The sequence below is a fragment of the Lagopus leucura genome, unplaced genomic scaffold (genome assembly GCF_019238085.1).
Source record: "Lagopus leucura isolate 7727_CA_CO unplaced genomic scaffold, USGS_WTPT01 Super-Scaffold_100002, whole genome shotgun sequence".
Classification (NCBI taxonomy): Eukaryota; Metazoa; Chordata; class Aves; order Galliformes; family Phasianidae; genus Lagopus; species Lagopus leucura.
The window spans coordinates 22066948-22094049 of NW_024962263.1; the positions used below are offsets into that span (position 1 = coordinate 22066948).

At 40.1% G+C, this 27102-nt stretch overlaps 1 protein-coding gene across 1 annotated transcript in view; it reads right to left on the reverse strand.

The window, feature by feature from the left end:
* The window catches only part of ANKRD33B (ankyrin repeat domain 33B), a 37402-nt gene that overhangs the window by 3421 nt on the left and 6879 nt on the right, over positions 1–27102 (reverse strand). Inside the window, exons 2-3 of the mRNA XM_042869588.1 lie at positions 7563–7692; positions 3076–3216 (exon numbers count right to left, since the gene is read on the reverse strand). Coding sequence (XP_042725522.1) covers positions 3076–3216; positions 7563–7692 — 271 coding nt within the window. The remainder of the gene's footprint in view (positions 1–3075; positions 3217–7562; positions 7693–27102) is intronic.

A 27102-nucleotide genomic window follows, 5' to 3' on the forward strand; every position in this document is an offset into this window, starting at 1 on the left:
AACATGGGAGCCCAGTACTGGACACAACAGTCTGAATGTGGCCTCACCAGGCCAGAATAGAGGGGAAGGATCACCTCTCCTAACCTGCTGGCCACGCTCTTCATCTCTGAGGTGAAACCTCAGACTGTCCATCAAATCCTAGAGGGTTTCCTGACAGGCAACCATACCCATTTTGCTTGACCTTGCCTTGCTGAAAGGCCTTGAGAGAGAAATTCACAAAGTTCAGCTCTGTGATTCCCTTCAGACAATGCTCTGACTGAGTTTGAGTCCATATGACAGGCAGAGAATGGGGCATGGCCTTGTCAGCACAGAACCATGGAGGCTCACACACGTTACTGCAGAAGATCCACAAGAGGCAGGACTTTGGGTCTGGGAGCTCTTAGCTCAGAAATATTGCTCAGACCCATAAACTTCCAGCACAAGAATTAGTTTAGGAATAAGCATCAGACCAAAAAGAAGAAAGCAAAATCACAGGAGAGATTTCCCAGGAGGGAGCTGATGAAGGTGGCTGAGGGCAACAGAGGGAGCAGGTGAGAGCAGCACGTGCATGGCCAACACATTGGCACTGGGGTACTCTGTGTTTAACAGGAGAGCACAGAGAGACAGGCATCTATTAAGCAGCTGTTTCACACACTGTATTTAAAGCCCAGTCTCTATGACCACTTCCACACCAGTGGCTTTACTGAAGCAGCACTGAGTTTGCACTGGAGATTTCAGCAGGGCTTGAGTGGTGAGCAATGATGCATTCCTGTGTTCCTGCCCAGGCTCACTGGCTGCTGGCACCATTCGGTCCTTGCTGTGCAACTACCCATGACAAACAGCCCATGAGAGGCTCAGCTCCTCTCTTTTTAACTTTGCATTCCCAAATCACAAATCCCCACCTTCCAAAGAATCACTTTGAAAGAGGAAACATTACAGCCAAGTGTCTCAGAGCACCTTCATCTTACAGTGATTGACCTTGGCCACTCTCCAGGAACTCAAGTTTTAGGAAGAACATCCACTTAAAAAAATCCAGCTCCAACCATCTATCACACTCCGCTGATGTCCCTTTCCCATCCAGCAGCCAAATTCTACTCAGGCAGCTAGAAAAGTGAGCTTCCCTTTAGTTCCCTCCTGCATTGCCATAAGAAATTGCCAGAAAACAGAGATCTCACCCAAGTCACTAAGCAGATACTGGATTTAACTCTTTTAGCAGCACACATGCCTGTTTTGTTGCTGCAACAACAGTCAGAGGTTACGCAAAGAGACTCATGGCTGATTACGGGTTCCTCCCCCCCTGTATTTCCATGTGTTCTTACTGTTTAACATAGAATTTAGCTGGAACCTAAGGAACTGTTTTATTTATGAAACTGATTTTTTCCCCAGATCATTCAACAACAATGTATTATGCACTCTTCAGCAAAGCAGTACTTCATAGTCAGCAGCCACTCAGTATCCCTTCACCCCCAAACTATTTCCAAATCCATTCTGAACAAGCTGCTCCGTCTTTCCATTTCACCAGGCTGTGCAGTGCTATACAATAACTGGATATTGAAATGGCCCCTGTTTTTCAGCTGAAAGTGTGCAGACCTGCAAAGTGATCACTAAAACATGTAAATAAACTGCAGTTTAAAAATGTGTGATATATTTTAACTCAATGATTCTTACGGAAACCTTCCAACTCGGGATATTCCATGATTAATCCTACAAGCCTTTAGCCAACAGGTGTTCTCTGCTACCCTCGCTATCTCTAATGCACAACTAGCCCAACGTAACTTCCTGTAGGAAAACATGACAGGAGACTAACAAGGTCATTTTCTGTTTGGTGAAATGTTTGTTCTTCACACTGATCTGTCTGCTTACAGAACAGGAAGAAAAGCAGGTGACTGTTCAGATGCCAGAGGCAGCAACCATATGTTAAATTTGATGTCTATACTGAGTTACCTGCAATGATGGAAAGTTGTGAAACAGCTTGTCATGACTAAAACAGGCAGAACGAGTTTCCATCAGATCCCAAGTGATAATAATAGAAAGCCATGACACTGTCAGGTCAATCTGACAAGTTTTAAGGTATGGGAGTTGAAGTTTCATTTTAATTGATAATTTATAACAGCCACTGGAAAATTCTGTACTGGCATCTGCTTGAAATAGACATTAGTTCAGAAAGTGCACCTGTGTCTAGCAATATACCAGCTCTAACCACTGTTTCATAACTTTGTTTCATAAAAATTTAACGCCAAAATGAATGATCTGACTCCACAAAACCTTGATTCCAGTGTAACAGGCTGGAGAACCTTGCAGAAAATACTGCCAGTTGCCATATCATTCAAGCATTTCTGTGTCACATCAACATCAAGAAACTGGATATTATAAAAATGGATGAAAATAATGTCACTATGTTTGATAAATGCTTTCTACTTAAAACAGTCAAATTTAAGTTCTGCTTAGTATGAGAGTGGTGAAGTGCTGGAACAGGCTGCCCAGAGAGGTTGTGGATGCCTCGTCCCTGGAGGTGCTCAAGGCCAGGTTGGATGGGGCCCTGGGCAGCCTGCTCTAGTATTACATGTGGAGGTTGGTAGCCCTGCATGTGGCAGGGCCTTGGAGATTCATGATCCTTGAGGTCCCTTCCAACCCAGGCCATTCTAAGATTCTACAATTCTATGAAATTATGAAGGATTAAACTTCTGTGGCAGCAAAACAGCGGACATGAACTACCTATTCAACATCTCAGCCTACAGCTAAATGGACTTGTGGGATTTGGGGTCTAAATAACAACGATATTCACATGCTATCTATTATCATTTCCATAAAAACTTGTGTTCAACGTTTGCAACTGCAAAAAAATAAAGTACACTAACATACATATGTACTAATTCTTTAATTGTTAACTAATAATTTATGTATCAATTACTCAACACACTAAAGCACACAACACTATGGCTAAAAGGTGTCATATGGCCCTGCCAAGACTCAGCCTTGCTCCTCTACTAGAGGATGCTGCCCCAATGTTCTCACCATCCCTTGCTGATGTTTATGTGTGATGGACTAGTATTTGCAGTTAGATGATGAAGAAGAGCAGCAAAGCACTTTGCATACCTGCCATCATCAAAGCTTTCACGCATTCTGTTCGTCCCTGCATCGCAGATTTCATCAGTGCTGTAAATCCAAACACATTCCTCTTCTCAATGTCAAGCCCAGGGAAATAGTTCAACAAATAGTTTGTAATGGTTATGTGCCCTTAAAAAGAAGAAGAAGAAGCAGAGAAAATCCATCACAGAATTAACAGCCAGCCTCAAGGTCAAACCAAAAATTGCTCCTGCAGGTTTGATTATTGCAAAAATACGGACGATGAATGGGATCTGTTCTCAAGTAACTTTTCTGCTCATTGCAGTCATTGGCTTCAGCATTAGGTGGCACTGTCCTGTGGCAGAACGCGGGATAGTCCTGGAAAGCTGGACTCCCACCGGCCCTCGGGTTGCCTTCAGTGATGTTTTTTTCCACTCTGAAAATGAATCTAAGGTACAGGAATAATTAAAGATCAGAGGTGGTCACTCTGGGGTTGAAGGGGCCTCAGTTTCTTGCGCAGGAGGTCCTACTGACTGTCCCCTGAAGGAACTCCTAGCAAAGATTCAGCTTTTTCACCCCTCTGATAAATTTGAGCCTTACAGTCACAGTGCTCCATTAAGTAGTAATTACATGTGGTAGTTGCAGCCAATACTACAAGCAAACCATGCTAACCATGGTACTAGGCAAATAAATATTTTGCACTGGCTCCGACATTTTTACTTTACCATCTGACCATGCAAAGCCACTTGTGTCAGCAGGGGTGTGCTTAGTAGCTGAAGCTATCTCTGGCTAGCTGGTGGGAAGACTAATTAAAACATCAAGCCTTTATAATTGGACCTTCAGAACAAGGCAGATATCCAGTGCCATTATGACTCATTCAAAAAACTTTACCCTTTTTTTGCCATTCATTTTATGATGCTTTGATGCTCTATGAAATAATGCAGTCTGCCAGGCAGCTGCGACAATCACAGTTTAATTACGAGGCACTGTAAAAATATTCTCATTTCTCCCTGCAGTCCAGCTGAATATTCTGTGATGCATATCACTCAAATTCATCTAGAAATGTTACTGAAGCAGATTATAATTCACATAGGACACTTTTTAAAGCTTATGCTGTCGCATCTGGTGCAGATTTCATCAGATATGGCTTTGCACCAATGCAGTCCTGGACTCACTTTGGAAAGCAAGTTAAGAAAAGCTTTAGCACTGAACTTAAGATGTTTTCCAGCTGTTACTCTTTGCACCCCAGAATCTGGGAGCTGGACTCTGCTACCTTGCCACATAACTGGATACCCTGCTGAAACCTGAACAAGTGGGGAGAGAGCACAGATCAGCTCAATAATGCCAGAGTAAGGGAAAACCAGGGAAGATGCTCACAGTACCTTGGATGGGCTGATGGAAATGAAATGTAAAGATACAGCAAACTGCAGTAAGCTGAACAGCAAAAGTGAACCATGTTCAAGGCAGGATAGAGTGACCCAGTCCTGCTTACTCAGCACAGAGGCTTCAGCTTCACTGACTTTATGGCGTGAGACCAAATTCTGACAGGGTATCAGTTACTACCAGGAGAAGCTTCATGTCCAAGCTGTTTTGTAGGACATTTTCTGTGTCATCAATGTACAGCGTGCTTCATGATTGGTTTGCAACAGCTGAAATAATGCTTTTTGACAGAGAAATTGGAGACAGGAACCAAACCAAGGAGAAATGATAAAACGGACAATTTCTCAGCACTTATACATTACTAAAGATATTCTTCCCTTTGTCAGGACCATAGCTGCAGTAAGATGTTTTTCTGTGAATTGGAGGAAGCCTAAGAGACAACCCAAGGGACTTTGTGCAAGCAAAACTCTCTGGGGTACTACAGATGGCCCAACAGTGTGCGGGAAATAGAACACAAAATCCAGCGCCTTCATTTCACGGGGATTCCTGAAAATCACTTCAGTTTCAGTTTACAGGAGATTCTGTCCTCTCGGGTTTGTTTCAAATTTCAAGTTCAAACAGACATCAAATTCAAAGTGAAACTCAAATCTGCCAAGTTTGTGTTCAGACCGTGCCATGTGCTTTTGATTTAAGGCCACAATGTTTGCTTCAGTTCTCCTGCATCTGTAGGAACTAGTGGCGCATATCTAAGCCATAAATCAGGTGAGTGAGTCTTTCATGATTTAAAGCCCGCAATGGAGGCTGCATGAAGCTCTGCAATAAATGAGCCTAGCACCAGGCAGGGCAGCAACACAGGATCTAAATCGAGCTGCTGCCCTGCTGTCTGTAAGCCAGCTCTACCTGCTGGAGGACTGGCATGCTGAGGGCACACTCCTTCGCCCTATGAGACACATTTAGTAAACAGCACAGATGTCTGTAACAGCTTAGTTCACTTTATTGCTACCACAGAGAGAATGTGTGTAATGGTTACGATAATTCCTAATAATCTATTTAGTGCAGGCAGAAGGGAACTCTGTGTAATAAGGAGGATGCTCTGTCATATAGTGCCACTGCTTGGACATGACTTGTGTTTCCAGATAGCCTGCATTTGATTTATAGACACTGAATACTTTCTGACAGACAAGTAAAACTGAAGATGCACAGTCGTTATGATCTGTATGTCTGAGGTAGTTGCATTCTAATGTCTCCATTAATGCAAAGAAATAGGCTACTATGTGATTTGTGTTTCAAGAGCCTGCCCCGAACTGACCTGTAATGAATAATATCCATACTTCAAAAGGAAATAATTACAGCTCTAAAGCCCAGCACATGCCACCAATTATCAATTACTATACGCTGCCACTAATGTAACTATGCCGTCATCAACAGCAGACCTGAGAATCAGCAGTTTTTAATTTAATGTAGACTTTCACCCTCTTTCCTTCTTCGTAACCATTTTCATTCCTTCCTTTTTGCTGCATGTTATTTCATTCTCTCATTTGCATCGATCTTACTTTTTTTTCCTGCACTTCCCCTGTTCTGCCAATTAATGACTCTATTTCTCCTTTAGCAGCACCACTGCCTATTTCTGGGCTTCACCCCTTGCTGGCCACTACCAATTTTCAGTTCTGAAAGGGAAAAGCCTCTTGAGAAGGATGCTATGTCTGTAAGAAACGCTGAGAGAGCAAGAAAACAGACCCATTTTCAAACCTGAAATGTACATTTGACATTAAAATGCTTTGTCTGTGGTTGATTTTTCTATATGAATTATTTCTTATTGCCTATTGCTTCCCACTGATCTGATCTCCTCAGACTATTTTCTTCAGGTCAGCCCATGCAGAAAGGCTTCAGTTTAGAACGGGTTCTTTGAAAGATGTGAATCTAAAATTATCAAAATCAGAGGGGGAAAAGGAACTGAATTCAATGCTCATCTGAGACCCTAACTGGTCTGTAAAATAATTCTATTTAATTTTAGATGCTGACTACACTGAAACAATATATCTAGGCAACCATGACACTTCTTAAGCACGTACAGATGTTTATGGGACCATAACAAGAACAGAAGCACTCTCTGAAACCACCTGGATACCACCCTGCAGTTAGCTGAAATAAATAGACTTTCAGTAGGAAATATTGTTGGGTTTGTTTGTTTGGGTGGTTTTTTTTTGTTTGTTTGTTTTTGTTTTTTTTTTTTTGTTTTGTTTTGTTTTGTTTTGTTTTTGGCATAAATGTCAGAGAGCTTCTTGAATAATTTGTTTTGCAAAAATAATATTCAGTAAAACTGAATCAACCCACCACTAAAGGTGAGATAGCACAGGCTTTTCTTTCACTTCTTTGTAACACACCGCTTAGTGTTGCTACTTAAAGTTCAGCAGTAATTAAGCAGCATCTTTCACACTGTAGCTACTCTGGTTGCAGTGTTAACCACATGGTAATCTGTATTAATGCTACAGCTGTGTCTCATGATGATGAATTAAACAACTGGTGTCAGTGTCAGAGCTCAGGATTATTATAGGCAGGGGAAAACTCCCCAGTTGTTAGGGGTTTGTGTATGCTTCTGCTGACTGCAGTCATTTGCAGAGGCACTGGGGATCAATAACAAGTGCTGGCAGACAGAGTCAAGTCAATGTCAGCCCTCCAGATTAATTCTGAGCTCATTAGTGTGAGTTATAACAATCAGGAAGGAGTTGGTGTTAATGTTAAACCTTCTACTGTCCAAATCTGTGTTAGCACAGATAAATAAAAGATGAGAGCTTTGGAGACTTCTCCACTTTAAAAAGCTGCCATGCTTACAACTTAGCTATGAACATAACTGTGGTTGCTATTCCTTCTTTCAGGGTTCTCTATCAGAGCTCACTTTTACGTGCAACACAGGACAAAGTTTGGTTACTCACTAGAAACATTATATGCTTATGTATAGCTTATTCACTGTTAGTCTACAGGATAAACATTGCTTTAGATTAATTAGTTAAAAAAAATAATGACAAGCTTATTTGGGAGCTTGGCCTCTTATAAGGCCTTGAAAAAAATCCTACAAATAGCAATCACAGCATGGATCCCTCCTAAGACCCCACACAGGAGGCAGAGAAGACCCTTACCTGCCTGTGCAGCTGTGATCAGGGCCGTGTTCCCTTCATTGTCCTGCCAGTTCACATCAAGATGAGGACACTGTGATAAGGCTATGACAATATCCACATATCCTTGGTAACAGGCAACGATGAGACCATTCTGTAAGCAAAATACAAAGAGTTAGGCTTTCCAGACTCAGGATAAGTCCACTGAGGAAGCACATCTGCATGCTCTTCATTTGTTGGCTTTTTGTTGTTTTTTTTTTAAGAGTGAAGAACTAAGCAGGTATCAGCATAACTAGTGATTGGCTCCAGGCACAATGTTCAGATCCAAAACACAGCTTTCTCTCTCTCTCTGCCCTTTGGCAAGTAATGCTTCTCATTCCTCAGAAATACCTCAGGCAGTAGGCTTTATATTGTGCTACTTGGAAAGTAACTGTTTATAACCATCTTAAACTTACACAGCTATATACTCTGTATTCAAATGAGAATAAATCAAGTTTTATTGTACAATAAAAGGAACCAGACAGATAGGATGAATTGTACCTAATGTGAATATGAATTCTGTGAACAACGGGCTTGTTCTCTGAAGGGACAGCAATGGGGAAGAGCTATGCTCTTGCTGCCTGTTGCTATCTTTTAATGCTTGATCTTTGCCATTAGAATCTAGCATTTCTGATAAGCATAAATATAATCACTGTCAGAGTTCCTGTCTAATGTGCTTTATGACAGCTGGAAGCTGTACAGTTTCCAGGAGGAAACCAAACCAGGAAGTGAACCTCAAAACTTGGCTTGGCATTGAGACAGCCTATCATTCAGCAGCAACAAACTGGGAGCTTCTCTAAAATGCATCAAAATACACTTGTCATTAATTACATGGAACTACAATGCTTAACTCTGACTACTTGCTTGACCACGACAATTAATTCCATTATCTCTAGCTGTCAGGGTGTCTCAGCAGTCCTGTGTCAACATGTGCAGAGCAGACGTGTGCCAAGTGAAGTCACTTGTGGACACACCAAAGCTTCCTGCAGCTGCCCCATATGGCCAGCACCACTGCCCTGAGATCAGCATCAGCTACCAGAAGTATATGGTGAGAGACACACCTCAGCCTCCTTGGTGTCCCTGCATGCCCAGATGCACTGCCTGCTCACCACCACAAATAGCAGCAGGAAATAAAGCCTAGTTACGAAAAGAAGTAAGAGGGGAAAAAAAACACCCTATACTCCCCCCCCCCCCCCATAGACACATATGAGGCAGAGCCATTCACCAAATGACCACAGCTGTGGCTTCTGATATACTGTCATCCTAACCAGGTATACATATTTCAGTGTCCTGGCTCACTCTCATTCTGGATAGCTCCTTTGGTTTAGGCAGTAACCAGCTTTATTAAAGTGTGGAGGCAAGGGCAACTCTTTAGGATGCTCACAGGTTATCTACAATATTTTTCAAATACATCATTAGATAGTTACTCTGATTTATTTTATTCTCAGCTCACCACTGTCCTCAGTATAAAACAAAACCCAAAACTCCTTTATAAAGAGCATCTCATTTTCCCCGTGAAGAACCTTTAATAATTCAAAGCATTTTATTGAAACTGACACAGGAGTCTGTTTAAAGATATGGAGATACATATACACATAGTTATGACCTCAGATAATGGTCATTAAGAAAATACGTATTCTTCTGATGGATTGTCCAGATGCACTCAAATTTTACTAAAATATAATCAGTCTTAGCTTCAAAAAAAAAAAAAAAAAAAAAATTGATGTCCACATGGCAAGGATTTCAAACTTATTCTAGTTCTTTAAAAAACAATCTTTCATGTAACGTTTGGGATGTAGGTCTTTACCACACCAAAAGCTCTGCAGATTTAAAACATCAGCCAGCCATTCAGAAAAACATCAATTACTACGATATCAGAAAACTCAGCATAAAACAATTTGGAGACCTAAAATTCCTGACAATAAGGAGCTGGATTCAATCTCTTGAGGTCACTTCCAACCCATAAAGTTCTGCAATTCAGTAAAGAAGTGGAATCCTAATCTTCTTGAAAATACTGACAATTCTTGAGGAGAGTGGTATTTAACAAGTCGTACAAATTATTTGGACTAGTTATCTTCTCTAATGGAAGAATGTTTCGCTCAGTACTGAGACATGCTCTCACAGAAGATTTCCACAGGAGATACATTTCAGCAAGCCTGTGATTCTGAGATACCATGTCATATCTTCTAAAGAGTGAAAAGAAAAACATTTTAAAACAAAAAGACAAAAAACAACAAACATTAGCTCTTCTTTTTTGCAAGAAAGCTTTGGCATTGAAGTATATAGGGTGTACTTCCCTACGTTACATACCAACATTCTGATTTTAGCAGAAATTTTCTCCGAATAAATCAATCACTATTCTGTATTTTTAAACTGGAATCAGAGTGACGTGCTTCTTATCAGTGCCCAGGACCTCAGAGCCACCAGCAGGCCCTCCCACAGTACCCGAAGTTGGTGCTTCACAGCATTACAGAGCAGCAGTGGGAAAGGCAGCAGTCCTTGGTGCCACATTTATGGATGCTTCAGAATAAACATTATAATAAGCCCTTGGATTTGTCTGGACCAAACCTGGATCAATGACACCATAATAGTTTGTAGTTTTAGGCTGTTTTTTTTCCCCGCCTTTTTCTCCTCTTTCCATTCATTTCTGGTACTGCCTGTCCTCTGCTTGCTGAAAGTTACTATGTAAAGGTTGACCAGCAAACACCCAACCCACCACAATATGAGTTAGCAGTCAGGAATTTTTAATTTCTTGTAGCAACTATGCACAGTTATTATAGGTTTTGAGATCTTTCTAAAATCTCAATTAATAATCATAAAAAAACAACATTTCTTTCAGTAAAGTGTTTCTTGAAGCAATTGGTACAGCAATTGATACAGTATAATACAGCTGTGCATCTTATGTTTCTCAGAAGATAAAAAGAAAGCATCATATTTAATTTTACCTAGGAAATTCTGAATCCGAACAATCTGATTATCCTCACACAAGACAACATTTTATCTCATTTGTACAATTTACAAATGTACAGTTAGAAGAGTAGCATGGTTAGGATAGCATTTTACAGGTTTATAGCTAGAAAGATTATCATGGTAGAAAGAGTCAATCAATGAAATGCTCACTCATGTCCTCGGCTCACAGTAAAGAACTCCAAACGGAGGAAACTCCAGAAGAGATCCTCCCCCAGGGGCAGCCAGCCCTTAAATGGGGTCTAGGAGAGGCACAGCCCTCCAGGAGAGCCTCTAGGCCTCTAGGAGAGGCTCCATCCCTTCCAGGCACACAGCTGAATTGCCTTCACCTGTGCTTCCGTGGCTGACTCAGTGCTTGCCTCAGGTGATCAATCAGGGGTTCAGGCCGTGACTCAACAGTTCCCATACACTCATTACAATTCTACTAAGGCATCAGTTATTCTGCTTCTCATACAAATAATTTTAGGGCACTTGTGAAATGGTCAGCATGGTCAGAAATGGTCAGAAAATAACAACTTTTTTTAAAAATTGATTTTTTTTTTTTTTTGGTCAAAAAGATAAATTCCCAGACATATTCCTCCCTTTAAAACTTCAACCTTTCTCCATCTATGTTTTCCCTCCCCTCCCTTTCACATATCCCCAACCACACTTTTTTGAAATGATATAGTAATGGCTCAAACTGTTCTCAAATGCATGCCACAACAATTAGTGACCAGGAGAAATAGCTCTTGGTGTATCAACCACAGCATTCCTGATTCTGAAGGGCTGGTTTGTTAGCTGACACCCGTCCTCTCCTGCTTGGCAGCCGAGGTTCTGCCAGTCATCTACCAAGACCAACAAGATACAACAAACAAAAAACCTGCTTTGTCCTCTGCACAGAAGGATAGCTGAGGAAACCATCAACGTAAAATGGCAATGATGCTTCTGGACTATAAGAAAAGTGATTTCTTCACCATAAGAGTCTTGGCCTGTCGGCTTCCCTGAGTTGCACAAGAGATCCTTTTCATTTTTCAAAACAGTTTCTATGTGACAGACAAGAAAGTATGTCATCCATTGTTTCTACATTAAAATTTACTGCAGACTGTGTCACATAACAGGAGAGATGTTGAAACTGATCTCAGCAACAGGTTTTGTGTTTTTTTTCTTCAACTAGAAGCCACAATACTGCCAGGTGTTGAGGTAATATTTAGCATTTCACAGAGCCGCCCCGCAGTTTTTCTGGACAGTATGACATTTTTTATGTTTATGTAACTAGCATTTGTGAAAGAACCTCCTTTGTTTTAAAGTGACAAGGCGTAATTAGCTGTATTTTATTTAGATTATCTGGCAAAGCAGACAGTACCCATTTTCCATGTATTATATATAAAATATACTTGGCTGATTGTCAAATGGACAATTTCAGGCATGGGACTACCTGAGTTAACCACGCGTTGCTGCATCTTCCTCAAGCAGTGCTTAAGAACTCCAAGAGATTTACACCATTCTTCTGTGACTGGAATAACGGTATTTATTAAAAATTCCCACAGAGGCATTATTTTGAAATGTGCATGTTTGTAATATAATAAAATAGCTGGAGATTAATTGTCATTTATTTTAAACTGAAATGTCTTCATGTGCCTTTGATTCCATTTAAGACTTGAATAATGCTGCCACTACAAAAACAGACTCTGACTTGCTCAGCTCTGCTGGCTAATGACATAACAAATCTGATTAAGTGAGACAATGGATATCTCAGGAGACAATTTTATAGATCAGATTTTACAACAAAAATACAGATGTCATGCTATTTGTAAACTAGATCATTGTGGATAATAGAGATCAGAAAAATACCAGAGGATCAATAAGGAACCCAAACTGAACAGCAGAGCAAATCACGTACAGCACACAATTAGTTTAGCTTTAAAAAAAATTTCTTCAGGCAACTTATTTTCTACCAAGATGCTGAAAATAAAAACAGATTATTATAGCTTTTTGCTTATTATCCCAGAAAAAAAAAAAAAAAAAAAAGTGTTTCTAGCAGAAGGCTGAACTGACATTACCCACTTTGTTTTATAAACATCGGGATAAAGAACTGTCCAGTTTGTTTTGTGAGCAGTCTGTATAGTATTAGTGACAATTAGCAACAATTCTGCAAGGTTGGCTTAACAGATTAAACCAGCATGTAATTGAATTAAATGATAATGATTCATTACAATCCATAATCATAAGCAGAGAGAACTACAAAAATTATGCCTAAGTTAAAAGCATATTGCACAAACAATATTACGAGTAATAGAAATGGAAGAAAAATAGCATACAGAGTAACAGGAAGTTTTAAACTGTCTTCCATTCATTTACCAAAATAAAAAATAATTCAGAAAATTAATATTTTGTGTTATACATAACATGAAAATGTAGCTCCTTTTAATTACATAATGCCAAACAATCAGAGCAAGTACTGCAAAAGAAATCCCCTAGCGTTATATGAGGGAAAAGCAGTTCTCCATTACTCTGCCACTCCATGGAACTTAGGTTAATAATGAAGCTCCTCATCTGTGTCCTGGTAAAAGAGAGTAACATTTAGTGCTGAACATCCCTATCAGCTTTGTACTAATTTGTGTACAATGCATAAAATCTTCCAGTCCATATAAAGCAATCTGAGAAACTTTTGTAAGTGGCTTGAGCTTACATTGTAATTGGTTTAGTTGATGAGATCAGCGGTGACTGAGATGAGGTAATTATTTGGGTCATCAGTCCCATGAGAAGTGGTGGTTATGTGCCACAGAAATCCATCAGGCGCATAAGCTTTAACATTATCTGCAGAAAATAATTCAGGCTGACCTTTGAGAGATAGAGCTGTAACAGCTTAGCCATGTGCAAATTTATATCGGGGAAAAAAAAGGCAGGAATTTAAATGAATTTTGTTCAACCCCTGTTAGGACAAAACCCAGCACCTGGCCTGGGGAGATGCTGATTTTGCAGTGGCAAGTAACGAGACAGGTGCAGAAAGGTGTTCTGTTGAGGAGGGATGCAGCAGCATGCAATTCCCAATGATCTGCAGAGGAGCACAGCGCCTAAAGCAGAATCTGGCAACAAAAGCAAGCCTGACTGACACTACATGTTCCAGCAGCTGAACATGCAAAGCACAAAAATGCCACCTTTGCTTCTCAGCATTACAAACCAATTCATGTTACAGGGTGAATCCCACTCCAGGAGGAACAAACACGAGGCAGTCTTCAGACACACAAATGAAGAGCCACAGTTTTCCCCCTCCGTTTTGTGGGATATGCTCAACTCACACATTTCGTAATCCCCTTTCTATCAGTCAGGCTGCATGTCTTTAAGTAAAGGTATAGCTGAGCAGATGTATCATCTCTGCAAAAGCCCTTACTTAATCTAGTCTAATCTAAATCTTGGTAATCACCTCTAAAAATAGTCTCAGGAAAGTTCATTTTTGAATGAGCTCACAAAATCTTGCCTTACACAACAAATAAAACCACTGCTACTTGTGTAACAAACCAAGTAACAAGAATGAGCACTAACATCACAGTGACTTCTCTTTACCAGCATGCACAGCCTGCATTGGTTTCAGTGTTACTAGTGGTACCAACAGCTGGCAGAAGCCCTCAGAAGCTGCTGCTCAGGACTGTGAGGGAAACACAAAGGGTAAAGCAAACACACAGTGTGGTCAGAGATGTTCCAGTGGGAAGGGTGCATATGAAGATATGGTGATCACCTCTCTGCACTCAGCAGTGGTGAGGTCACACCTTGAGCACTGTGTGCAGTTTTGAGCCCCTCACTGCAAGAAAGACATTGAGGCCCTGGAGCGTGTCCAGAGAAGGGTAACAAAACTGGTGATCTGGAGCACAAGTCTTATAAGGAGAGGCTGAGAGAACTATAATTTTTTAGTTTGAAGAACAGGAGGCACAGGGGAGACACTAATTGCTCTCTATAGCTCCCTGAAAGGAGGTTGTGGAGAAGTGGAGATCAGCCTCTTCTCCTAGATCACCAGTGACAGGACAAGAAGTAACTGCCTTAAGAAGTGCCAGAGGAGGTTCAGGTTGGAAATCAGGAAAAATTTCTTCTCAGAAAGAGTACTGGAACAGACTGCCAGGAAGGTGGTGGAGTCACCGTCCCTGGAGGTCTTCTAAAAAGATGTGGCACTGAGGGGCATGGTTTAGTGGGCATGGTGGAGATGGGATGACATTTGGACTAGATGATCTTAAAGGTCTTTTCTAATCTTAATGATTCTATGATGGCGCCAAACCTGAATATCATGTTTTATCATGATTAACCCTTCCACTCCTGAGAAGTTTGATGAGAAGAGAATGGGACTGTTACACAGAAAGTAGCAGTCCTCTCTCCTTATCACTCCTGCAGGAAGTTCTCCTGGTCTTCCTATGAGGCAACCTGATACTCAAGAGCACTTCCCACAGCTCATCTTCTAAAAGAAACTCCTTTATCTGTGTTATCTTCTGCATGCACTGTCCCCAGATCACGTTGGTTGCAAAGAGCTGGGGGGCTGCTGAAGTACAAAAAACATTTTTATTTTTATTTTTTTTTAGATCTAGCAGCAGAAACAGCCATGCAAAAATAAAATGAGCTGATGGGCACTGAGTTGAGTTGCAGGAAGATAGGACTGCATTGCTAGCTGAACTCACAATGTGCGTTCAGATGTCACTTGGTGATTCTTCTTAAACCAGTAGAAATGGAATCATGTTGTCACATGAAAAAAAAATGTTATTTTGTTCTTTCATTTCTAGACACAGCTTGAAACAGAGAACTGAAGACTTGAGCACATAGAGAAGAGCAAGTTGTGGATACAGCTAATGCAGGAATACCTTAACCTGGGGGCACCTGAGTTAGGAATTTAATGTGATTCTGTTAAAATATACACATGCTTATAAATACATAGGTTTAACTAATTTATTTGATCAGTATGTTGGCAGGTATACACATTCATGCTATAGACCAATTTTATAAAAATAATATATTATTTTACAGTGACAGCTGGTGAGACTATATTAGGAATGTACTGATCAGCCTTAAGTTCCATCAGGTGGGAGAAATGCCATTGCTAGTGACAGCAGGCTTGTGCAACAAAACCAATAAACAGCATGAAGAAACGTGTATGGAGAGGGAGGGAACGGGATCATTCTTTCACAGAACAGAAGAGAGAACAGAATCAGAAAAGCTACATTTGAGATATTCCAACAGTACACAGTTAAGCATGAAGTGCATGAGACACCATAGGTCACAGCAGAAGGTAAACAAGGTACAATCTTAGGAAACGAGTATGCAAGGAAACTGTAATGAAAGAGTGTGTAATAAAAATAGCACATATTTAAAATGAACTGACAATTCATCCAGTAGAGATGCAAAAGGCTACTGTACTTTCATTAGCCACACACAAAGAGGAAATTATCACTGGATTCAGTGACATGGAAAACAGAGCAGGATTTTGTTTCTGGGGAAAAATTCTACATTCTGGCTTAGGGAGGCCTGGCTGTAAAGGACCGATGGTAGGGGAAGTAATACTATTTTTATCAGGTTACATTTCACATTTTCCATTTATTTAGACCATCGTGTCAGGTACAACTACTAAGCAGTGATGTTCTCTGACAAATAATGCAGCCTTACTAATCCTAGCTTTACTGTTTGTATAGCACATACTAATCAGTATTAATACTGTCAAATGTTAGCACAAAGTTTTGATAGTGTTGACAGTAATAATACATGATACACAGCAGCCAAATTTATACATTCCTCCTCTCTATGCCTGTCTTTCAGTACGTGTGCAACATATGGGTCACTCTTCTCTGGCTTCAAAGAGGGAAGATATTTGTGAAACAGAAGCAAGAGGTCTGGCTTCAAAAAACAGTATAAATGGCAAACTTCATTTTAATGAGGGAATGCTGATTTGGATTTTCTGAACCTATCACAGACCCCATGTCAGCAGCTCAGGGCGTACCATCCCTAGCAAACCAACCCACCAGCTGCAGAGGGCTGCAGTAGGTGGTGCAGCAGCCTCCCACTGACACCAGGATCCTGCTCCAGTAATGGTGAGCTCATCTCAATCTCAAATTTCATGTCATAGCACTGGCTTGCCATGCAACATTTATCAAGGCTTCCAAGGGCTATAAACAACCCTGTCAACAAGGATAATGTATTTCTTATTACTGAAGCAGACTGCACATTATTCAGCATTGCTATGAACAGGCATTTTCAACAAGCAGTGGATTTAAGACATTGTGGGGTGGAACACTTCCTCAGGAGCACAAGGCCACAAACTGGCTGCTCCTGCCAGTGCCAGAGCCTCAGGGAGCCAGGGGACTGCAGGAGAGAAATGAGGTTGTAATAAGGATCAAACTACACCTTCTGTGGAAATAAGTGCATGAAAATCATTTTGAAAGATCTCTCAATTTCCAGAGTACTTCAGAATCTAAGGTTATAATAATTATCTACCGATCAATTTAATTATTGAAGTATACATACATACATACTTTTTTTTTTTTTTTCTTTTTTTTTTCTTTCTTCTCAGAAAGGCAGTGATCTCCACTGGTGCAGATTTTTATGAGTACAGCATGCAGGCTCTTGTTCATTCCTGGTGAAAATGCAGAGCTAATGGTGGTGACCATGTTGAAAAATATTGCTTTATAGCTGAGAATTTGTTCCATCAAATAGTGTTATTGTGTTATTTTGCAGCAGTTGTCATTCCATGGAAATAAAAAGGAGGCATTACTTTCAGAGCAACCTACACACATCTGTTCATACACATTTAATATTAAAAAGAAGAGGCAGCACCATTTTATGAACTTATTTTGTAGCATCTTCAGAAGCAATATGAAATCCATTTTGTGCACTAACCTATCAAAAAATATATCCCTCGATTTTAAGGCCTATCATTAAACTCTTTGGCCATGTGTTTAATAGATGCATTTTCCTTGCTCTTTCCTCTGTTCTTTCAGGCACAGACTGCCTGTAGCTCAGGTCTGTTGCAAGAGGCTAAGAAACATTTGAATGCATCGTGTTGGTTTGTGTTTTTTTTTTCCCTCAGAAGACCTCTCCAAAAATATTAATTCACAAAGTCTTTGTAAACAATAAATTTAAACTTGACACTGGCTGAGAAATAAATACATAATGTTCTACCCCCTCTGTTCCTAATATCTCTCTTCCATAAACAACATTTATTTATAAAGGCCATAGTGTGGTGCATTCTCACTGTGGAACTCTTTGAAGAGACGCATCCAGAGATGAGTTTGCAAGCACCCTCTTGTGGCAGTGAGCTCCTGTAAGTGATATCAGTAAAGACAAAGCAACCCAGAAGTTCCAGTGCCTTTTTTAAAACTTCTGTAAACATATTTAGCTGGTATTTCTCTGACCCTTCTCATTGTGGAATCACATCAGACTCAAAATTTGTTAAAGAGCTCAAGAAGAGATCTGGCCACTGTGGTTAATCAGCCACTGAAAGCAAAGGTTTCAATACTACAGAGATCACCTTGATGATGAAAACTCATGTGGATGAAAACTCTTCCTTGCAGAGGCCCTATACTCAACAAAAAGAGCAACTGCATTCCCTTCCTGGGATACTGGAGGTGAAGGACTGCCTACACACAGAAGTATCACTCTACTTCTTCACCTTGTGATCTAAAGAAGCTGCAAGAGCAATAAGACCAATCTCTTAATTCACTGTTTGATATTAAGTTTAATAACATCAATGGATAAGTAACACACTCGTATCTTCATTCCCGTCCTCTGAACCTCACTGTTTCTTTTTTTCTATGACACTTCTAATAGTAACCCTCCTCACTGATGTTGGATCTTCTAATAATAAGCTGTATTGATCTTGGAACTGACTGAGTGGACTAGGAAGTTGCAGTAAACATTCCCTCCCAGTGGGAACAAAAAGAAGAGAGAAGGTCAGCTGCCCTACCACAGAACAAGGGGCAGAACAAGGTTAGTATTTAATCCTGTATGTACATAAAACTCTGGATTCACCCCATATACTTCACTATGGATGAGTTATCATATAGCAACAACCATCATCCTCTTTTCAATCAAGAGGATGACTTGGTAACAACAATCAGTAGGAGCAATTCACAAAACATAGAAGCTACTTACTGATATTCTGATGAAAAAGCGTGTTGAAATATTAGTGGTAGAGATGAAACAAGCTTTCCAGATGGAGCAGGTTTTTGGTTTTTTTTCACTACTACCAACCAAAGAACCCACTGTTGTGAAAATAATGTTCTTCCCATTAGCTTGTCTCTTCAGATTATCATCAGTTAGGGCAAGTGACAATGTTCTTCTGATCTCTTGAACAGCATTCAGGTCCTTGAAAGCCCTTATCATTATGCATTCAACAGTGAAAGAGTTTCCTTTATCTAGGATGTGCATCTAATTTCACCGATACTGGATTTTGTCTCATTTATGCCCCATCCTGCTTTCTTCCAACAAGGCAAAATGGATATATATGTACGTATATATATAATTCTCTAAGCAATAGAAGCATCCGTTGTGATTTGATGAGAAGTGTCTGTTTTTCACTCAGGGATCTACCACCTAAGGTGGATTTTGGATGTATGGATTAGTTTCAGGTCCTGTGATACGAAAGGTTTGCAATCCTGTAATCCTACAGCTCTGTGTAACAGTTACTGTGGGATATTACAGATGACCATGCAGGAGGCCAACAGCTGGATTTTTATTGATATAAAATTTATCCGATAAAACTCACAGCCTTGGATTTAAGCTTGTGAAACTTGGAGGAATGAATTACGATTCTCACATTTCTAAGAACTCTTTCACTTCTCCCCACATATTATACTGCTCCACAAATGGCACTGAGAGCTGGCTCTCCACAAGGACAGAGGCTTAAATTCAGCCTCAGGAAAGCCATGCTATCTGAATACTGGAGATTTTCCATTCTGGCTGAGAACAGTACTTTTGAACCAAGTACGCAATTTTCAAGTAATGTACAAAGAACTATCTTTGCTAATACTAAAGAGTATAAAATTTAGGCCCAGGTCTTTCCTCTTTTGTAGCTGTTAGAAACATTTCTTTACTGATCTTATTAAATCTTACAACAATACCATGTGAAGGTTTTCAAAGTTTGCCAAACATCACAGTAATTACAGGTCTAATATTTTCACATAACTGCACATTTAGCTGCAGCCATCTTGGAAAAAAAAAAAAAAAAAGAGATTAGCAAATAGGTCTGTAAATCCCTTAACTCTGTGTGTTGCTTCCCAGAATGTTTTGTTTTTCTGTTACAGGAGGACACTTCCATCAGCACAGCACTGTGTAAGGTCACAGAAGCTGTCAGGGCCGATCTGTTGCATCCAAGCAAAAAGGTTGGCAAGCTTGGGGAACTGGACAAGTTTTTCTGCTGAAGATATAACAAAGATCTACCAACAACAACAGCGATTCCTGAATGGTAAAAGAAGACTTTTGGTAGAAACTGACTTGGTTGCTTGGAGACAAGCCCATGGAGCCACCACAGAGAAGGCCTGTCAACACAATTTTCCCCTTTTTTTCATTCCCAACTCCACAGCACTGGACTTAGCTAAGAAAAGGAAACAAAGGATCAGATTACCTTGAAGAAACATCGTAAAGGTGATTCCGTGAAACTGTGGGCATTTTTTTCAATTTTATATAAATGAAGACCATAATAAAGAAACTCTCCAACAACTGGACAAGTGCAGGATGGTTAGCAGTAAACAGGAATAATGAGCATAAAAAAGAGTATTTATGCATCTAGAAGGGAGACAGCATGTGTTTGTGTAACTAAATATTCTATTATAAATTTGGCATTTAGTTATTAGTGATGTACGATATCTTAAATGAAAAATTTCAGCCATGTAGCCTAATTATATATGTTACTCTAAACGAACAAAAAAAGACATTTCCACTCTAGTAACAAGAGTCATTTTTATGAAGTTAGAGCTTGTTCCTTTAGCAATTAATTACTCAACCCTTCACACTTGTGGACAAAGCAAATTGTTTTGCAGGAGTCTGAGGCAAAAGCCAGATTGATATTTGACTGATGTTTACATATGCCACAACGAAGACATGGAAAACGTTTCATTCTGTAGATTTTTTGGCACTTGGCATCTTGTCATGGTGCCATATCTGAGCACATGGAGTATAAGCCATCCTCCTTCAGCAGCAGACTACTCTGACCAGCAGCCCTTGGAGTTGTCTAGCCTTCCTGTGCTTCCTGTGGAGCTGAGCTGGGGTGCAACAGCAAGACCCTTCACTACCACCACCTTTATACATATGCTGTTTCTTCAGCTATAATCTATGAAAGGGAAGAGGGGTCAAGTTGGATATCAAGAAAAGGCTCTTCACCAGAGGGTGGTCAGGCCTTGGAACAGATCCCAAGATGGCAGAACCCAAAAAACATCTGGACAGTGCTCTCAGATATGGAGTTTGAATTTTGGGTGGTGCTGTTTGTAGCCAAGAGTTGGACTTGGTGATCCTCAAGGGTCCATTCCAACTGTGGATAGTTTGTGATTCTACGAAAGCAAATGCATTGAAGTCTGTATTTTCTGTTTTGCTTTTAATCTTGAATAGGTGTGAAGTGATGTGCCTACTATGTAGCCTTCAAAGCCTCTGGATGCTCCATTTGATAGAACTTCATGAGTCTTGTGCCCAGCACTACAGAATGACACCCTGAGTCTCTTTCCTTGCCTCAGAAAGGACACGCAGGTCTGGTGAAGTGGTATCAAGCCACACAGTAAGAGTGATTCATACAGGAGCAATAAACAAAATGAGATGAGTGCCATAATGATTTCAAAGAAAACAGTTTTCAGGTGATGATCCTTTCTATTTCTGAGTCAGAGTTGTTGCATTTTTTCTATCAAAAATTGTGTGCTAACTCATAAAACTCAAATGGATATTAGAAAGCACACTGAGGAAATATCGAAGTCTTGTTTCTGTCAAACACCTGACAATTTGCAATTTCCTTCTCTTTTTGAAACTCGTGAACAAGGAAAATAGATTTTACAGCCAGAATTGAAAATTATTGATTTAGTAGCATCTTGCCTTCTGTGTATCTTCATTGATTCACATTAAATCATTTGTGGTGTGAAGAACTTCATCAGCATGCGGCTTTCTGCATCAGAAGTCTCTGGTCTAAACATTTTCTTAATTGTCAGTAGCCTTATGGAGATTTAAAATATTTTCAGATAATTTATAATCAAATTTTGAAGTCATTTCTACTTTCCCTATCAAGGGTAGTACAATTTTCACTACTCTTCAAAAATAGTTTGATATGGAAACAGGCTGCGAAGCTCTTTCCATTAGCTTTTATTTAAAATTCAACCAGGTGATTTAGGTCTGTGCAGCAAATGTGCACTGTAGTAAAACAAAAGGAAGGCTTGTTCAGATCTCCCTTCACTTGCACGAATGAGAAGGGCAAAATTTTAAAGAAACGAAATGGAAAACAAAAAATATGGTCAAGCATAGTCACCTAGTCACCCTTCACCTGCAATTCATCAGGCAAAACATCTTTCTCATGACTTTTACAATTACTAACCAAATTTTGCAGCTTCTTATTGCAGACCTCATTTAAGTTCAGGTACTACAATTCCAAAGAAAGGTAGCAGTATTTCTTGCTGTCACATGATAGCTAGTTAGTGGATTTGATAGCTTTAGGGACAGCAGACAGTGCTAGATCTGATGTACAAAAAGTACTGTAGAGCAGCATCACCTTGCTAGAAACCTCCAGGCCCTTTTTTTCTTTCTTATCTGAATTCACATTCCTAGAGAAAGAGCTGTTCACGGTATGCGTGTTGTCCACTAAATGATTACCCCGTGGTATCTGCTTTATTTTTAAAATTCAAAAGCAACTTTTCAGAGTCCCCAGGCAACCATACTTCTTGTAACAGGTGTGACTTGGTGAGGCAGCTCTGGTCTGCTGCATCAAATTATCTTGCTTTTGCAGCAAGTTTTCCACACTTGTGTCATGGATTCAGTGCACTCCGTGGGAAATTGTATGAAGATAGGTATTGTAAATGCACCAAGACATCTGTGTTCAGCAACCCACATATAAGCTATTTTAATTCAGGTAAGGCACTAGCAAGGTGATGATCTAGTACTGTGCTAAGGCTCCTACTTCACAAGCAATTATGTTCAGGAATACATGGACATGTTGCACTCTCACGAGGAAGAATTTTCAAGCTGGGAAATGTCCACTGCCAGTATAGCAGCAGGAACACCAGTTCCCAAAGCAGCAAAATGAAGCAAAGCAAAAATAGCGTCAGCATCCTTCCCATAGAGGACACGCAAAGGGCAAGGAAGAGTCAGCTCTCCACTCAGTCAGCAGTCAGAGGACTGTGTGTTGGTGAGGGCTGATACAGCTTGTTCTTTGCTTTTCCTTCATCCATGCCTAAAGACATTTTTATTAATACACAGCTAGTCTTCACATGTTCCCCAATCAAATGGCAGCCCAAGCTTTTTTTCATAGGAGCAAAACATAACAAGATACTAGACTTTCTAAAAAATAAATGCCAAAGACTTCTGCTTTTTGCGAATGTACTGAGTACATTCTGTTATTTGCCGCCATCCCTCTTCCAAAAGTCCATAACAGTGGCTCATGTAGCAGTCTGGCCATGCAGCAGCAACACAGACAGGACTTCCCACCAGGTACTAATCTGGGACAGCAGCAGTGGTTGGTGGGGCCTCAGCGCCAGCATACCTGACTCACAGGCTGCTTTGCATACAAAGAGCCAAAAGACAAAAACGAACAAATGCTACACAAAAATGTAACACTCGTGTGTGAGAGTTTTAACATATCACTAGATTGGCTGACTAAGTATTATAGGGTCAGGCTCAAAACATTATACATCCGAAATGTGTGAAGCAACAAAAGCCTGATCATGCGTCATTTCCATTTCGAATCAGCTTGCTTTCAAATTACTCCCTGTGGAATTTAACAGACGTGACAGAAAATAATAGAACTGAAAAAAAAGGGGAACTATTTCCACACTGTGGGTTTTTCCCACAGAGCACATGATTTGAATTGCTAATTCTCTGCCAGATGTGCAACTACAAACTCTGTGACAACTACCCCCTTCACATGGTACTTCATTATTTCTCAGTGTAACTTACTGGGCATGCTAAAAATGTATACTTAGCAAAGATGGGAGGGTTTTTGGTTCTGTTTTTAATGAAAGAACCCTCAGAGATGGGTAAATCCAAATCTATGTGATATAACATCTTAAATAACAGCATAACCTTCTGAGGGTAACTTTATTTATAAAATCATTAAAGGTGAAATCCTGTTCTCAATAAAGCCATTGGGAGTTCCTTGTGGCTGTCATACAGTCCACAGATTTCATTTTCTATTTAAAAACACTACCAGAAGTTTTTAGTGTCTTCTGTGCAATTCTACCTCAGTGACAAAAGTTAAGCCCAACTCCTCAGTGCAAGCACAGACAACACAGGAAGGACGCATGGAAAAATAATGAGCAATTTGTTGGAAAACTAGAAAAAAATGAATGGATTTTAGAGAAGCACTTGTGGTCAGAGCCAGCCCACTTGAACTTGGCTGCACAGAGCTCCAGTGTCAAAGATACTTTGCCATGCACAAGCAGCTTGGGCTTGTCCACTGTGACCCTCGGCTGATGCTTTCCAAATTGAACTGTATTTCAAAATTAGCAGTGAATTTTAGTTAGTAATCAAGTATCTCTTTTCTATAGAGGAAGAAAATTGTGTTTTAATGAAATGCAATGTAAAATAAACCTGGTGCACATTAGGTTCATCTGACACTAAGCAACTAACATCTGTAAAGTAATGTAAGAGTCTCATTATTATTCTTCTCTGTGAAGATTAAGTACTCTTCAGACATAATAATATTGTGATAAATCACCCAGTTTTTGCTGGTCTCTGTTACACAGTAATCATCACAAAAATATAGATGTAACAAGGCTTTATTTTTTTTATATTTCAGTGTACCACTTCTTGAGCAGTTGAACAGATTTTGGAATGGTTTTAAACTAAGTCAGGGGAGGTTTAGGTTAGATATTAGGAGGAAGGTTTTCACACAGAGGGTGGTGACACACTGGAACAGGTTGCCCAAGGAGGCTGTGGATGCCCCATCCCTGAAAGCATTCAGGGCCAGGCTGGATGTGGCTCTGGGCAGCCCGGTCTGGTGGTTGGTGACCCTGCACATAGCAGGGGGTTGAAACTAGATGATCATTGTGGTCTTTTTCAACCCAGGCCATTCTATGATTCTGTGATTTCAGATGTACCTGCTGAATAGCCTAGATAGATCAAATAATCTAGTTTGCTTACTTGCATTCTTTGTTCAACATGTATCAGTATTTATTTTCATAGTTTGTTATTTCCAAGCACAAACACAAAGCCATGTGACTAAAATTAATACAAGTGAATCCTGTGCCAGAAAAGCCTTTTTTAAAATGTCCTCCGAAACCAGGAAAGAGGTAAGCCACACTGAGCAGAAAACCAACAAATCTCACATCTCTGCAAACTGTAACAGCAGAAGGAAAAGTGGTAAAAGTCTCCTGCTGGGGGGGATGCCCAGCCCTCCCTTCAGTCTGGCAGTGGTGACAGAGGTCCTTCAGAAGGCAAAACTCAAATTATCGCCTCCAGCACTACTAGGAGCAAAAGACATGAAGGGACTCAAAGTTAAGCTCTTGAAAACTCTGAAAGATATGGAATGAGGAACTGTTGCTGTACCCAAACCCATCACTCGATGCTTCCATGTTCCTATCTCAGAAGTTGGACTGAGAGAATTTATTTTTCTTCTTCATACAGCCTGCCTTGAGATCAAAAGCCTTAATATGCAAAGTAACCAGACAACAATCCCCTGGTACTCATCTCAGAATGAATTTTTGGACTTTTGGACCCACGTCCTTTCCTAGCATGGTAGCTCCTACAGCCTACTGATACTCAACGGGAAAATGTTTCCAAAACTACCGAGCGCTAGTGCCATCTTGTTCAACTTCCACTTTCTTTCCAAAAAATTACATTGGCATGTGCTTTGTTTCAGGTCAGGCATGAGGCCTGAAAATTTATGTCTACACAAGATAGTATCTTAACTGAAGGAAAACACTCGTTGCTCACAGATTTGAAACACCCTTATGACTGGACATTTGGGTTATCTTTGATTCACAAAGAAGTGCTACTGGAATCTAAAATAAATTCTAATCTTCATCAGACATCTTAAACCTTGAGGAGGGGAAAGCAGAAGAACGCCAGTGCTTGGAGATGAATCACTTCCACCAGTACGCGTGTTAGTAACAGCAAAAATGCTGGGATCAAAACAATACAGGGATTCCCCATAACAGTCACACGTTCTTTGGATCTGTCAGTGCTCACTGAAAATGACTGAATAACTGAAAAATGAATGCCTTCATGCCACCACAAAGCAGCAAAGAACTCTAGCTTCATTTAATTTTGGATTATCTTGTCCTCTTTTAAAAATAAAAGACAAGATCTGTTAATGAAAATATGTATGCCATCAAATCCTTTGAGGATTCTCAGTCCAAAGGTGGGCTCCTTTTAAGGCACCTTTGACAGTACTAATGCTCTGTACAAAGTAACTTTCTATGCAGTTGAACAAGTAGAACTGAAATGCATAAATTGAAGTGAGGCAAAGCAGAATAAAGAAGAAATCATGAAAAATTGCTTATTTCCTGTTCCAAGAAGATATATGACTGCTGGGATTGATAGCAAAAAGGAAAAATAACCTTCCTTTTCATATCCCAAAGTTTTCAAAGCCTATACTAGGCTTCAGATAAAAACCTAACTCTTCTGCACGGGAGTCTTTATTTTCAACATAGGCAAGGAGAGAAATATCACAGTCTTTTTTTCATCTCTTTTATTACAGAGTTTAAAACTGAATTTCTAAAGACAACTGTTCTTCATGGATTTTTCTGAGCTTCTTTTTTCCTTTGTCTCTTTCTTTCCTCCTGTTCTTTTAGACTGCATTTCGCAGCTTCAGCATCAAAAGGAACTTCTGTCTGAAGTTACATAGAAAGCTACAGTGCCTACACTGTATTACTTCCAAATAACCCTTTTATCAAACGACAAGAACTCAAAACTTATCTAAGTCCTGATTTTGAAGAGAATTGTATACCACAACAAGACTTCAGGAAAAGGAACGTGGGAACATTTAAGTGAGAAAATTAGTGCTGGTGCTCCCTTTTGAGCAATTCCTTTACAGTTCTCCGCCAACAATATGAACATGCATTTCATAATGAGGTGAGCGAATTAGCAGTGGCACATTGTGCACTGTAAAACAAACCTGAAAGACTCCACTGGAAAAATGCAGTAAGGCATATAAGGCATACTGGGGTTACATTTCTTTTCTGTGTTACAGACACGTTTTACTGAAGACATCATTATACATCTGTCATTATAACTGACGATAAATATCTCGGGAACCACACTTGTTAGAATACCTCTTGTATGGTTTTATGATTTATCGGTATTCCACATCATGGATGCTTGAAGCAGTTGCATTTCATTACATCTGGGGGCAACCTGTACTCCATGGGTAACCAGGATCATCACCACATCACTGAGGAGCTCTGCAAGTCCAAATAGGTGACTT